This window comes from Sphaerodactylus townsendi, linkage group LG07, assembly GCF_021028975.2.
Source record: "Sphaerodactylus townsendi isolate TG3544 linkage group LG07, MPM_Stown_v2.3, whole genome shotgun sequence".
NCBI classification, from domain to species: Eukaryota; Metazoa; Chordata; class Lepidosauria; order Squamata; family Sphaerodactylidae; genus Sphaerodactylus; species Sphaerodactylus townsendi.
In genome coordinates, this window is record NC_059431.1 from 99,021,358 (window position 1) to 99,035,568 (window position 14,211).

The following is a 14,211-nucleotide window of genomic DNA, read 5'->3' on the forward strand; positions in this document are numbered from 1 at the left end:
TGAGGCGGCGGGAGCCTCTTTTCGGGCCCCGCCTGTGTAGGCAGGCCCTGGCTGGTTACGCGGCCCACAGTCGGAGACGTCAGATGTAGGCCCGAAGTCGGCCACAGGTGAAAGCTTTCCCCGAGGGAGCCTTCTGTACATTCCTCACCTGCTGCTAAGGCCCCTTTCAATAGTACACTTTCAGTCCGCTTTGCAGCTGGATTTGACTGTGCAGGACAGCAAAATCCACTTGCAAACCATTGTGAAAGTGGACTGAAAGTGTATTATTCTGCATGGAAAGAAGGGGCCGGAGTGTTTCCTTTAGGCCCACACTTAGGTCCCATTTGGCTATCACAGCTCATCGCCACCTTAAGTACAGTACCTTAAGCATGGTGGCACCCAAGGGAGACTAATACCGATATTTAGCTCCCACTCCAGTTGCAAACCCACAGCATTCTAGACCTCCTTCCTACATAAGTGAATGGCTGCAATCCACTTCTGTATGGAGAATCCTGTACTTGAGGACACCATTACAGCGAGAATAAAATTTGCCATGCATCACTGGGTGATGTGCTCCTCAGCTAACAGGAATTTCACAATGGAGACAGCATATCTATGGGGAGGGGGAGAGATATGTGGTAGTCATAAAACATAACTGTCTCTGAACCTGGTGGATCCATTTGGTTATCACAGCTCATAGCCACCGATACACCTTCCCTCCATAAATCTGTCCCCTTTCTAAAACCTCATTACATCTCATGCCAGTGAGTTCCAAACCTACCCTTTGTGTGGTAATAATACTTCCTTCTGCGTGGCATAAATGTACAGCCAATCCAAAAAAGAGTCCAGCAACACCCTTGAGAGACTAGCAATAGAACTGCATGGCCCTAATTCCAGGGATCAGTTTGTAGCAGTCCATTGGCACCTTAAAGACTACACTCTGTTTCACCTAAGGATGTTCGTTCTGTTAGTTGAAGTGAAGCAGTTGAGAAAATGATGTGTAACCGCATTACAGTATAGTCCCAAATGAAAATGAGAGTTATTCATTTTTATTCACTGCCTTTGTCAAAGTCATTATTTTATGTGTTACTGAAGACGGTACTTTGATACAAGAGCATTTATGCCAAAATGTATTTTTACTTTAAAACAAATGGGGGGAGCAGGGTTAGGTAGGCATGAAAACCCAGGCGGAGTATTTTACAACCAAGAATATCTGGCATGCTTCGTTCTGCGGTGGAGGAACATTTGTTCTGCGGTGGAGGAACATCTATTAACATTTGTTATGTGAAACAGTGTATAGCAGACTTTATTGCAGTACTGCACCACTAGTGTTTGCCTTCACTTAACCAAGCAAGCTGGGTTCAATGCAGTTCAATGTAGCAAAATGCAAAGTGATGCACATAGGGGCAAAAGATCCAAACTTCACATACATGCTACAAGGGTCAGTACTATCAGTCACAGACCAGGAAAGGGATTTGGGCGTTTTAGTTGATAATTCCAACTCAATGCATGGCAGCTGTGAAAAAGGCAAACTCTATGCTGGGGATAATTAGGAAAGGAGTTGATAATAAAACTGCAAGGATTGTCATGCCCTTATATAAAGCCGTGGTGCGACCGCACTTGGAGTACTGTATTCAGTTCCGGCCGCCACATCTCAAAAAGGATATCGAAGAGATAGAAAAAGTGCAGAGAAGGGCAACGAGGATGATTGAGGGATTGCAGCACCTTCCTTATGAGGAGAGGCTGCAGCGTTTGGGACTCTTTAGTTTGGAGAGGAGACGTCTGAGGGGGGGATATGATTGAAGTCTATAAAATTATGCATGGGGTAGAAAATGTTGACAGAGAGAAATTTTTCTCTCTTTCTCACAATACTAGAACCAGGGGGCATTCATTGAAAATGCTGGGGGGAAGAATTAGGACTAATAAAAGGAAACACTTCTTCACGCAACGTGTGATTGGTGTTTGGAATATGCTGCCACAGGAGGTGGTGATGGCCACTAACCTGGATAGCTTTAAAAGGGGCTTGGACAGATTTATGGAGGAGAAGTCGATCCATGGCTACCAATCTTGATCCTCCTTGATCTCAGATTGCAAATGCCTTAGCAGACCAGGTGCTCAGGAGCAGCAGCAGCAGCAGCAGGCCATTGCTTTCATATCCTGCACTTGAGCTCCCAAAGGCACCTGGTGGGCCACTGCGAGTAGCAGAGTGCTGGACTAGATGGACTCTGGTGAATGAATGATGTGCCATCAAATCATAACTGACTCATAGCAGAACTACAGATTATTCAAGGCAAAAGATGAATGGAGGTAGTTTTTGCTATTGCTTTGTTCTGCATAATAACCCCAGTCTTTCTCAATGGACTTCCATTCAAGTACTATCCAGAACAGTTCCTGCTTAGCTTCCAAACAGAAACAAAAACAGGCTAAGTGGGGCTAGTCAAGCTGCTATTTGAAAGACATAAGGCCTCCAATAACAATATAAAAATTACAATAATACCAGTTAAACTTAACCCTCTCCTTTAATAATTAATTTTCACATACAAAGTTTTCTTAGTTACCTTATACAAGGTAATGAAGACTGAACTCAGAAAATTTTATTGTACTCTCTAGCAATCAGCCTCTTCCTCTTCCTCTATGCTCCATATATGATCCCTGTCCCTACTGAGCTAAACTAACTAGTTCTTGAGAGCTGCATATGCTGTTTCAATTCTCTGCCACTGAGCCATAACCCTTTCCCAATATGAAGTTGCCATATGGAGAATTAGACCCGGGGTATTATCAAGGTTAGCATTGTCTGCTTTGACTGGCAGAGGCTGTCCAAGGTGTCAGGTCTTATCACATGCTACTTGGTCCTTTTATCTGAAGATTGAACCTGGAACCGAGATTGCTCTAAGAACAGCAAGGGTGAATGGCCATGTATTCACCCCAAAGCATTTGGAGGAGGTCTGGGATATGAATATGAGGAACAGAATGGGAGAAATTTTTAGTGCACATACTAACCTGTGTGATAAAAGCATATCAGAAAGGTTGTTTTCATACATTGAGTGGCTTGGGTTTGGGTAATGTGGAGGAAATCTGAAGGGAATCATGGTCCAGAGTCCTGAGTGGCTCTGTGGATCAGGACCATGGTGCTGGTAAAGAATGGGGAGGTTAATGGATAGTTGCCAGATCCAGAACTAGTCAACCATAACCAAAGAAAACCAAAGAAATGCTAATATTTTGGGTCAAATTTCTTTATTGACAGTTTTGACACAGGGCAAAGAACACACTGGTAGAACCTTTAGCTGTAACTGAGGAGAAGTCATTGACAGTGAGAGACTAGTACCTCAACTCTCTGCAACCAAGGAATAAGCCAGACTTCAAAATAACATCTGAATGTCTGTGGGGGGAAAAAAGGGAGAAATCAACATGTAAGACTTCCACATACTGAAATCCAGGAAACTATCTGATGCCTTTGTCAAAATGGTTTCAAGATCCTGACTATGTATTTCAAAATTGTTTCACCTTCCTCTTTCGCAGCCTTTAAAAGAGATGTGGTCACAATTCCCACAACACTGTGGGCTACTCCCATATCAGGTTTGTGTCCAATATGGCAAAGGACTAGTCTTGCTGCAGTATTCTTGTTTAGGAAGGGTCAACCTTGTTGCAGTACTTTTTCTATGCAGTACCAGCATAAATGATAAAATATAGAAAATCTGCTTATATGGATGAAATGTCAGGAAATGCAACTCATTGATTTCATTTATTTTCATTTCATAAGCATCCCTGATATAACAGTTTACATTCAGGGAGTGTTTTTTAATGTCAGGAAATAATTGAAAACCAAAAGCCGAAGCCTCCGGCCTGCATTTTGAATTAATGTGTCTACCATTGTATGCTGTGAAATGTGTAGAATAGCTCTAAGAAGATACAGTGGAACCTCGGTTCTCGTTGGTAATCCGTCCGAAAAGAATCGATGAAAACCGAGGCAAACTTTTCCATAGGAATCAATGTAAATCCCATTAATCCGTTCTAGGCACTCCAAAAGCATACCAAAAACACATTTTTGGTGAATAAACATAGTGTTTAATGCTGAAAACAGTAACAAACAATAACACTAGGACCAGCTTCAGAGCCAGTGGACCAATGTCGCACCAGAAAGCTGTCCAAAGAGGTCTGTTTCTGATGCCTTTTTAAGATTTGTCTGAAATGGGGCAAGACATTGTCATTAAACAAGTTGCAGACCCGGCCTGCAACAGCTTTGTCTGGGTGATTTTTCTCCACAAACCCCTGCACCTTACTGCAAATTAATGAAAACTGAGGCAAATCGATGAAAACCAAGACAAATTTTTCACTGAAAAAATCGATGAAAACCGAAGGCAATGAAAACCGAAGGCAATGAAAACCAAGGTTCCACTGTACACTTTGATAACCTTGTAAAATAACCCAGTGGTATTTTCTGCCATGCTGGGACAAGATATGCATGTTGAGTTTTTCCCCCCTTCCAGCTCCTCAGCAGTAGCTAGTATTTTAACAACTGATTCCATATATGGAAGACCTCATTCTGAACAAGACTCTTCCCAGGGTTACTTTTTACATTTTTTACTTTATTTTAGATTTTTATCCTCCCTGCCCTGGCTAAGCCAGGCTCAGGTCAGTGAATACATAATAACAGTGAAATCCAATCCATAAAATCCAATCAAATCCTTCCTACTATAATCAAAACACAACCTTATCATATTACAGTTTGACTAAAAATTGGCTTCATAGGAGAGTCCTTAAAAATTTCCTAGCACTCTAGGCAAAGCAAGAAGGTGTCCCTATGGGGACCCTCTTTTAATAAACTACTCACCCCAAACTCCCTCCTGCTACAGCTTAAAACTGGTCTACTGCTCAGCAGTAGGAAAAAATAGGGGAAGGGAAAGAGTGGGGAAGAGAGAAGAAGGGCAAGGAATATAAAAGGGTAAAAGGGAAGGAAAGCAAAAAAGGGAAGCAAGGAAGGAGACCCCGAAGGAAAGGACAAGGGGAGGGGGAGGAGAGAAAGGAAAAAAGGGAAGGAGAGAGGGGAAACCAGGTTAGATGTTAAATCATGGTTGCCTCAACCATGGTCCTGGTGGATCATCTCTGTTTTCAGGGCCCTATGAAACTGCAGGTTCCTAATGTGGGATAGTAGAAAGTTCCACCAAGCCAGGGCTGAAAAAGCTTAAAACTTAAATGACATGGGATGTCCTTTAGCCCAATGATTTTTTAAAAATAGTGTTTTGGTGAATGCTACCACTCTTTCGAATTTTATCAGGGATGTCTCAATGGCAAGACTAGTAAAGGTTGAGACATTTCCCTGAATGGCATCATGCCCACTACCACAAGGCAGAGCTGTGGAGGCTGTGGTCAACGTTATATTAAGAGTACATTAACAGTGAAATCAGTGACCTTAGACAGTGATAATTCTGTATAGGATTGTGCTGTAAGACCCAATGGATTTGGCCATGTTTGGGTGGCCAAAATGTGAATGTGTCCCAGCATCCTTTGCAATATGCATGAGTTCTGAAGCTGTTGAGTTGACGTGGGGAGTGATTCCTGAAGATACAAAGTTCAGAGAATGTTCTAGGCAATGGTGCCTTTTCATGACATACATGCCCATTCAAAAAAATTAAAGTCAAGTTATGAAAATACTGTAAAATTTATATATGTCACTGTTACCCTTTTAGATACTTTGTCAATGATTAATTATGTTTTTATGTTTAATTATGTTTTTAATTAGATGACTTCCATTTTCCCCTTCTTGTTTGCACCATATCCATGGTGCAAACCGATCACCAGCCACAACCTGTGCCCACTAAAGTATTTTCTTTTCTAAAAATATCCAGCTTGGTGCAGAGTCCTGGAGAACTCAAAAGTTGCACCCTGTGCAATTTTTATTTGGATGGATCTTCCTTCAAGATATGACTGAGCTGTTTTCAAATATTACTCATTGACACCAATGAAGCCATGACTGCTCCATGAATGTACTGTTGTGAAGACAGTAGACATTGCCTAATTGCATTTGGGATATAGTTTCCAAAAGAAAAGTGAAGGAAAATCTATTTACTTGTCTCAGTTTCTTGTGCTTCTGAAAATGGCATCGATCCAAGCTGGGGTGTTTCCTTTTGGTGCATTCTGTCCGGCATATATCAACATCAAGGTTGTATTTCAGCCCTCTCACAATCTAGAGAAAGCAGTTTCCATGTCAGTAAACAGCAGTAAGAATAAAGTAGAGATGAGGGAGCTTCAGAGGCTAAGCATGAGGTATTTTATTCAGAGCTGAAAGATGGTATGATATAAGTATTTGTGCCTGTGGGCTGAACACATTTGTTTATTAATTAATTTAGAACCGACCTTTCTCCCCAATGGGGAGCCAAACCATCTTATATCATTCTCCTCCCCTCTATTTTATCCTCACAACAACTCTATGAGGTAGGGTTAGGCTGAGTGAGTGTCTGGTTCAAGGCAACCTAATGAGTTTCCATAGCACAGCAGGGATTTGAACCTGGATCTGCCAGATTTTAGTCTAGCACTGTAATATCTGTATCATATCCACAATCCATACAGTCTTTTTTGTCTCTGTTCACAGGGTTTTGACAAAGTTCTGGATAATAATGACGACAGTGGAATAAAAGTGATTAGTGTACACACTACTGGCAGTGGAAACTCAAATCATCTGTCTGATAATGATGTGGGAGAGCTTAGAAAAAGTTCTGCAGGCTCTCTCAGTAAGGGTCATAACTTTAGTGTGGGTCTCTAGTCCAGCATTTTAACTGTTTCTCTCAAGGTCAGGAAAATTACAGAGGGATCAAAAGTGAAACTTCACTGTCCCCCAGGCTTCAACCCAAATTGCTGTTTCCCTGGTGCCTGCTTAAATGGGGAGGTGCGGGGAGGGGGGGGGGGAGAAAAACTTTCTGCTGCATTGGGGCTTTAAAAAAGGAACAGACAGCACATCCCATGACTAGGCTACTGTCAGTAAAGGATAGCTTTGTAATATGGGCACTGGGCAGAGTTAGGATACACAGTGTGCAAACTAGCATGGAATTAGAAAAGAAGTGTTTGACAACTCTCCCTGGTGTTATGTTTGTTTTGGAAACCCCATCCATATCCACCGATCTGCCAGCTGGGTGGGGCCAGTAGGCCCCTCAAGTGGAAAAGGAGGGTGATAGTGCATATTGTGAACTTGCCAGTGCATAAAAATGTTTTGCCCAACAGACACACACACAAGTCTCTGTTAATGCTGAATCTGAATGAAAATACAAAGACTTTAGTTAATGTGATAAATATATACGATTCTGTGTAAGGGAAGTCTCTCAGCAGGATGACTCTGAATTATGTATAAATAACTGCTCTCCTTTCTACAAGCAGAAAGAAACATCTGCTACCTTTAGCTCTCTGACAAACCATTATCTGTCTCTGGTCAGATATTATCATAAAAAATGTGGTTTAAACCAGATTCCTAAATGATGACATGGTGAGCTTTTCTAGATGGGGAGGGGAACGTTTTCACTTTCTCAGAAGAACTTTAATTACCTATATAATGACAACTGTCAATTGCTCTAGATTGCCCATGGCAAAGGTGAATAGCCCCTTGGCTTTAAATAATGCCACCCTTATCCAGCATTGTCAAAAATATAAATATTTATAAATTAGTAGAGATAACATCCTGAGAAATGTGGAGGGCATATCAGGTTTGGCTTTCAGATTAATTTGAAATTACTGTAGTGGAAATCTGGCTTCCTGCATGGCTTTGCTTATCCATCAACAGTAGGTGAACCCAAATCTGATTGGATAGTATAACAACCAGACTGTTCTTACCTGCACTGTAGCTTTGTTTATGCAAGATTCTTTGAACAGAAAGATGTCATTGGAGCTGTTGTTGTATGTGTAAACACCATACCTAGCTGCTTTCTGTACTCCTGGGTCACTGGTCTTGATGGGGACAGGAAATCCAGGCTTAATTGTTGAATTATGCAGTTGCCTAAAGCTACCTGTATAATCCATTAGTGGACAGTTCGTGGGACAAAATGCACTGTAACGAGAAGAGCGCATGTTGCATTACTGGGTTCCTATTTGGCACCGGCCTGTTAAATCCCGCCCCGCAACCGGTGCAGAAGCCAGCCCACGTGCTCGCAGTCCTGCAGAGATCGCCACTTGTTGTCCCAATGACAAAGAGAAGGTGGTGGCTCCGAAGAACGACAATGCCCGCTCATCGGGTAAAGTCGCTCCCAGGTCTCGCCCGCCCACCCACCTTAGCTGCGTGCCACATCCAAGCAGAGGCGTAGCAAGGGGGGAAAGCCCCTGGTGCACCGGTGCGTCCTCCACGCCCCCAAAACGCCCCCGCCACGCCCCCAGGAGCGCGAGCCCAGTGCGTCGTGCACCCCCCGTCCCCTTGGAGCTACACCTCTGCATCCAAAAGCTACCCCAAAATACTTTCTTATGAGCTACGTTAGGCCCCTTCCGCACAAGCAAAATAATGCATTTTCAAACCACTTTCACAACTGTTTGCAAGTGGATTTTGCCATTCCGCACAGCTTCAAAGAGCACTGAAAGCAATTTGAAAGTGCATTATTCTGCATGTGCGGAATGAGCCATAGCCAAAAAGAACCTCCAGTCTTCCAACTGAATGCTCCAACTCTACACATGTCCCCTTCCACAGCTAGTCCCCATTGCATCCAATGTGGGGCAGACATTTTCCTGGAATGTCTTCCAGCACTTTAATTTTCTGCAGAAAAATGTATATTTCTAGATCAACAGTTTCATAAAAGTAATAACAATGAATGGATGCCATTACCAATACACTTATCAGGCAAGGTTGGTAGTTTCAAAGTTGCAATTAGATGTTTTTCAAGTGATTATGTCTAGGAATTGTGTGAAAGAGTGCATGTGTGCTTTATATATTATCAGAGGGGATGGGAAGAATACAACCCCAACACTTCTAGTAAGCCAAATAAAAATCAAGTTATTAATTTGACTTGATTGGTTGTGCAGGTCATATCAAAAGCAAAGGTTACATTCTTATTTTTATGTCTTTTCTCCTAAGGTAGAGGGAATTTTGTAATCACCAATCTGATCTGGAACTAACAATGCACATGATGATATGGAGAGTGACAGTAAAATTGAGGTTTCCTGTTGAATTCTATTGAACAGAGTGAAATATGTAAGTAGAAAACTATGTCTATGGCATATCACATGGGGTCCTTTACGTGCGCTAAAATGAGCACATTAGCAGTTTTCAGGGCATTTTTATTATTTTTTCTCTTAAATGTAAACAATGCAAGGAAAGGACATGATATATTTCCTGTATTTTTACAAGTGTTTATGCTGACTCTCAAGGGGCACCCCCACCACCCGCAAAGGGTGCAGAACCACCTCTGGCCAGCCATCTCTCAGCTCCATGGTGGTGAAAGGTGGAGGTCCAGGGTACTGTTGAGTCATGCTGGTGTCCACTCAGACACCAGTGTGGGAGGGGGGCAAGCCAGGGCATTTCCAGAGGTGGAGCTGACATGCTGTAGCTATATGTCATCAAGTGCTGACTTACTGCAATCCCAGCAAGGGACTTTCTAGGCAAGTAAGAAGCAGAGGTGGTTTGCCATTACCTTTCTCTGCAGAGTTTTTCTTGGTGATCTCCCATGCTTGGTGTTCTAAGGGCTTCATATTTGTGTTGCCTGTGCATCCAAAGAGATGCAAGAATCAAGTATGGAATCTCTCCCTCTCCAGCTTTCAGACAATAATTTTCTCTCTGAATGAATTGGATTAAATTTTAGTGATAAAATGTGGCCAATGTGCTTGGGCACAAACAAACTTGGCCCTTAGGACGCTGTTCATTTAATATAGTTCTGATGCATAAGTGTGAGTGTCGGAGATGCTCATTTGTGCTGCTGAATTTATCTCCCCTCCCAAATAATCTTTTGTTTAATGTTGGAATGAAGACTTGGTCTCATTCAAGGCTGGTGTAATGTGAAGAAGAAACGCTGGCTACTTCCTTTCTTTCATAGTTAAAGTCCTCCTCTGTGGTTTAGTGTCATTCAGCAATTGACAGTTGGCTTGGCACATGTTAAAGTGTGTTGAAATGTCTTTGTCTTCAGCAGATGACTCCCCCCCCCCCAGAAAACTAATGATGCATTTCAACAAGAGATCAGATTTCAAAGACAAGTGGATAAATTGGGCAAGCACCATGTAGCACGCTAATCCTGATTATGCACTTGTACAACAAAAAGCATTTGCCAACCTAGACGCGTGCCTGAACACATGCAATTGTTCTGTCTCTTGAATACTTAGGGTGGGTCTACATATTCACATTCATCAATTGATGGTGACCAGTACACAGTAATCAAGCATAGAGAAATCCAGGGGTCTCTACCCTGCATGTGCGAAGGTGATTCAGGAAAGGACACCACTAAATACTGCCTATGTAATTCACACTCTTGATTTTCAAGCTCAATTTCTAGTTGCTGCAGTGCCTTTTGTGGAAACTCATCTACAGCCCAGAGCTAGCCAGAGGTACAGAATCAGATCCACTGATCACTGGTGTCAAACTTGTGGCCCTCCAGATGTTCATGAACTACAATTCCCATCAGCCCTTGCCAATATAGCCAATGCTCATGTTGGGAGGGACTGATGGGAATTGTAGTTCATGAACATCTGGAGGCCCGTGAGTTTGACACCCCTGCACTGGAGCATTTCCACCAATGGAAGGATTTCCACCTGCAAAGCACAATTTTCTTGCCTCTCCCCTGCCACCCCACATACCGCCTCATGTTGGGAGAATCTTTGTCAACCAGGAGCAGAATTGGCAGCACTTTGAGGCAGCATTTCAAGCTGCAGCAAGACAAGTAGAGGGGGGAAAGTTGCAGCGTGCTGGCTGAAATCATTCAATCTGTGGCTCCAATCAATGACTTATTTTATTTATTTCACTTATACACAGTGTGGACACTAAGTATCTTCTTTGCCCCTCCATTTTATCCTCACAACAACCCTGTAGGGTGGCTTTGGCTGAGAGCATATGACAGGCTCAAGTTCACACTTCCATGGCTGAGTGGGTATTTGAACCTGAGTCTTCCAGATCCTAGTCTAACACTCCAGCCAAAACAATGCATTTGCTTTTTCATCTAGAAACAAAGGAGAGAGTGTCGAAGACTTTCACAGCCGGAATAACTAGTAAGATATTGCGGGTTTTCTGGGTTGTAAGGCCATGTTCCAGTACTATTTTCTCCTAAGGGCCAAGTTTGTTTGTGCCCAAGCACCTTGGCCACATTTTATCACCATTCATTCAGAGAGAAAACCCACAACATCCTAGAGGAGAGATTATTGGGGTAATATTCCAATTTATCTACATGAATAAATAGTGAAAAGAGAGGGAAATGAGTATTTAAGTGTGTGGGAAAGTATAAAGATAGGTACATCTCATATATTAGTATCTAAGATGTCAGGGGAAACACAAGATTAAGTTTGTTCACCCTTTCATGAACTACTTCTGTAGCACAGACAAGAGGGAAACCATCAGGAAGTTACTATGAAGAACTGAGCAGTCCTGATACTTGTCTGTCTGTGTAAGTGTGGGGCAATTCCACATCAGCAGATCTACACTCCTTAGAAGAGGATTTTTGACAGTTATAAGCAGTGCCGGATTTACATAGAGCGAAGCCCTAGGCTATTCCACTTGTGAGGCTCTTCCCAGTCCCCCTGGAAAGACAAAATCAATACAGAAACCAATGCTAAAGTTGAGTTATCAGTTTAAGACAGTAGTCTTCTGAAATGAAGTGTGGGGAAAATTACTAAAGTCTTGTTTTGAGACTACAGTGTGTTATGACAGCATAAATTAGAAAGGCCTATGACAGTGTCAAAAATATTATACATCTTGGCCAGAGGCCCCCTAGATTTTGAGGCCCTAGGCTTTGGCCTGCCAAGTCTATAGGTAAATCTGGAACTGTTATAAGGGGATACTGAGGTAAGAGGAAGGCAAGGCAGACTCTACAAATGCCTTCCATTCTGTAAAGATGGAAGGATCCAAACCAGTGTTTGAGGATCTTCCACCTGGAAGACATGACAGAAGAAGGCAGACAGATATTCTGAGTATTACCTCATTGACCCGTGTCTTACAGTGAATCAGATCATAACTCTGTTAAAGTCTGTTTGGACTTGTAGTCGCTCTCCAGAGTCCCAGGAAGAGAGGTCTTTCATGTCCCCTACTACCAAAACCTATTAGCTGGTGGTGGCAGGGTTGACCCTGGAACTTCATTTTTTCTGGGTGCACAGCAGATGGTCTGCTGCTGATCGCAGCACCTCTCATGGTTGAAGAAGTACAGCTTCAGTAACAAATGTACCTCTAAATTCTGTGATCATGTGTCTGAGCCACTTCAGCACCCTTCAGAATCCTTGCCTGTCTTACCCATAATGACTGTTGTGAAATCAGCAGCTAGAAAACCTTCTTCTGTTTTGTGCATTTGAAAATTCCAAGCTCTAAATGGCAACATGCATTTTCATCTGAATAAACATAAAACCTGAAAAGAGTTTTCACTTTGGGGTGTTGTGGAGTTTCCGGGCTGTATGGCCTTGTTCTGGTAGCATTTTCTCCTGATGTTTCACCTGCATCTGTGGCTGGCATCTTCAGAAGAAGAAGAAGAAGAGTTTTGGATTTATATCCCCCCATTCTCTCCTGTAGGAGACTCAAAGGGGCTTACAATCTCCTTGCCCTTCCCCCCTCACAACAAACACCATTCAGATCCTTTGAAGATGCCAGCCACAGATCCTCTGAAGATGCCCGCCACAGATGCAAGTGAAACGTCAGGAGAAAATGCAACTGGAACACGGCCACAGCCTAGAAACCCCACAACACCCCAGTGATTCCAGCCATGAAAGCCTTCAACAATACAATTTTTTACTTTGTTTCCTTTGCTTGGTTCCTTACTCGGGAAACAAGCTTGGGGCAAGGTGGTAAGTTGGTTGGAAACTACCCCATGCTGGGTTATTAAGCTCCAGTTATAAGCAGTGCCGGATGTACAAAGAGGCCTAACTCACCCTGTGCCTTCATCGGTCTGAAAGGTCTAGTTCTACTCCATTCTTTCTCCATTCTTTCACCACACTCCCACCACTGCCAGATGGTCTTTTGCTTTCGGAAAAACAAACCACCACAGATACCTGGTATTATTAATCACACTTATGCAAGTTCAGCAAAGGAATACTTTCTGATCTTACCCCTGGAAGTCCTGGCCACATCAGACAGAACAAGAAAGCAAAACATGGTGACGCTCCATCCAAAGGACATAGTGGCTGCTTTACTAAAAACCAGCTTAAGGGTAGCAGTTGCTCCACTCAGCTGCTTGCTTCTGACACCCCGCACAGGAAGTTGGGTTTTCACTGCCTGTTCAGGAACTCTTGAGCTGTCATTTTATCTCCTAATGTCTTTATTTGTCTTTGCAGAACATTATCTTCTGGTAGAAATAATCTTTTTGAACAGGACTCGATTAACAGTGAAGTAGCTGATTATGCTGGAGAGAAAGGCAAACAAAAGATGCATGATGGAATATGTACAGCAACAGGAAACAGTGTATGTCTGGTTCTTTATTTTTAAAATGTATTTATTGAGGGATTTATATCTTGCCTTTTGCCATTGCAGAATTTTTTTAAAAATGTAATAAATTACAATTAGGGTTAAATTGTCATTTTGTTGCATGGGTAGTTAAATATATTATGCCTTAATAAGGAAAAACCCATCACAACACTTTCAATAATTCAAAATACACCAAGAGAATATTATCATTTACAGTTCAATAATTAATTAATTAATTATATCTCTTACTTATTTCCTGCCCGTCACTTTAAAAACCAACACCATCCACCATCCTCTTAAAAATACATATTCAACCATCCTCCATAATGTCCCCCAACACATTTCAAAACCAGGGCTGGGGCTGAACCTATAGAGCGCTGGTACGGCTATAGCAGGTACCAAATGAAAAGGAGTATGGGGGGAGGCACCGCCCAGGGGGGATCACCCATGTGCCTCGGTAGTAGAAGATGGTCTTGGCCAGGCACCTAAACTCTTGCAGAGTCGGCAACTGCCAGACCTCCTGGGGGAGAGTGTTCCAGAGTGCTGGGGCCACCCCAACTTAATTGATAATTAAGATCAGATTAATATTACTGTTATGAAATACCTTACCACCTTTGCTACTACTGAAAAGTCTGTTTTACCAGAATGGTTTTGCAACCCCTACAGAAGGACAGCCAAAG

General features: G+C 42.6%; 1 protein-coding gene and 1 long non-coding RNA gene across 2 annotated transcripts; one reads left to right on the plus strand and one right to left on the minus strand.

Moving 5' to 3' along the window:
- Nucleotides 1–4: 4 nt before the first annotated feature.
- LOC125437296 lies at nt 5–14,137 on the plus strand. Its single transcript, XR_007245165.1, has 3 exons — nt 5–107; nt 9,023–9,139; nt 13,402–14,137. It is a non-coding gene; the product is annotated as an uncharacterized LOC125437296 (long non-coding RNA).
- CST7 (cystatin F) lies at nt 3,261–13,238 on the minus strand. The gene is made up of 4 exons (XM_048504782.1): nt 13,177–13,238; nt 7,798–7,970; nt 6,047–6,163; nt 3,261–3,358 (listed from the first exon to the last, which is right to left on the minus strand). Exons 1-4 carry the CDS (start codon nt 13,220–13,222, stop codon nt 3,281–3,283), a joined length of 414 nt encoding a protein of 137 aa, XP_048360739.1. The 5' UTR covers nt 13,223–13,238; the 3' UTR covers nt 3,261–3,280.
- Nucleotides 14,138–14,211: the final 74 nt, after the last annotated feature.

Bases quoted from the DNA above. Each gene is read 5' to 3' on its own strand.
- CST7 (XM_048504782.1), bottom strand. From the start codon at position 13,222: ATGTTTTGCTTTCTTGTTCTGTCTGATGTGGCCAGGACTTCCAGGG. The intron at 7,971-13,176 runs GTAAGATCAGAA...TGGATTATACAG, and splicing joins TGTGGCCAGGACTTCCAGGG to GTAGCTTTAGGCAACTGCAT. The intron at 3,359-6,046 runs GTAAATAGATTT...TTCCCCCCACAG, and splicing joins AGCACAAGAAACTGAGACAA to ACATTCAGATGTTATTTTGA.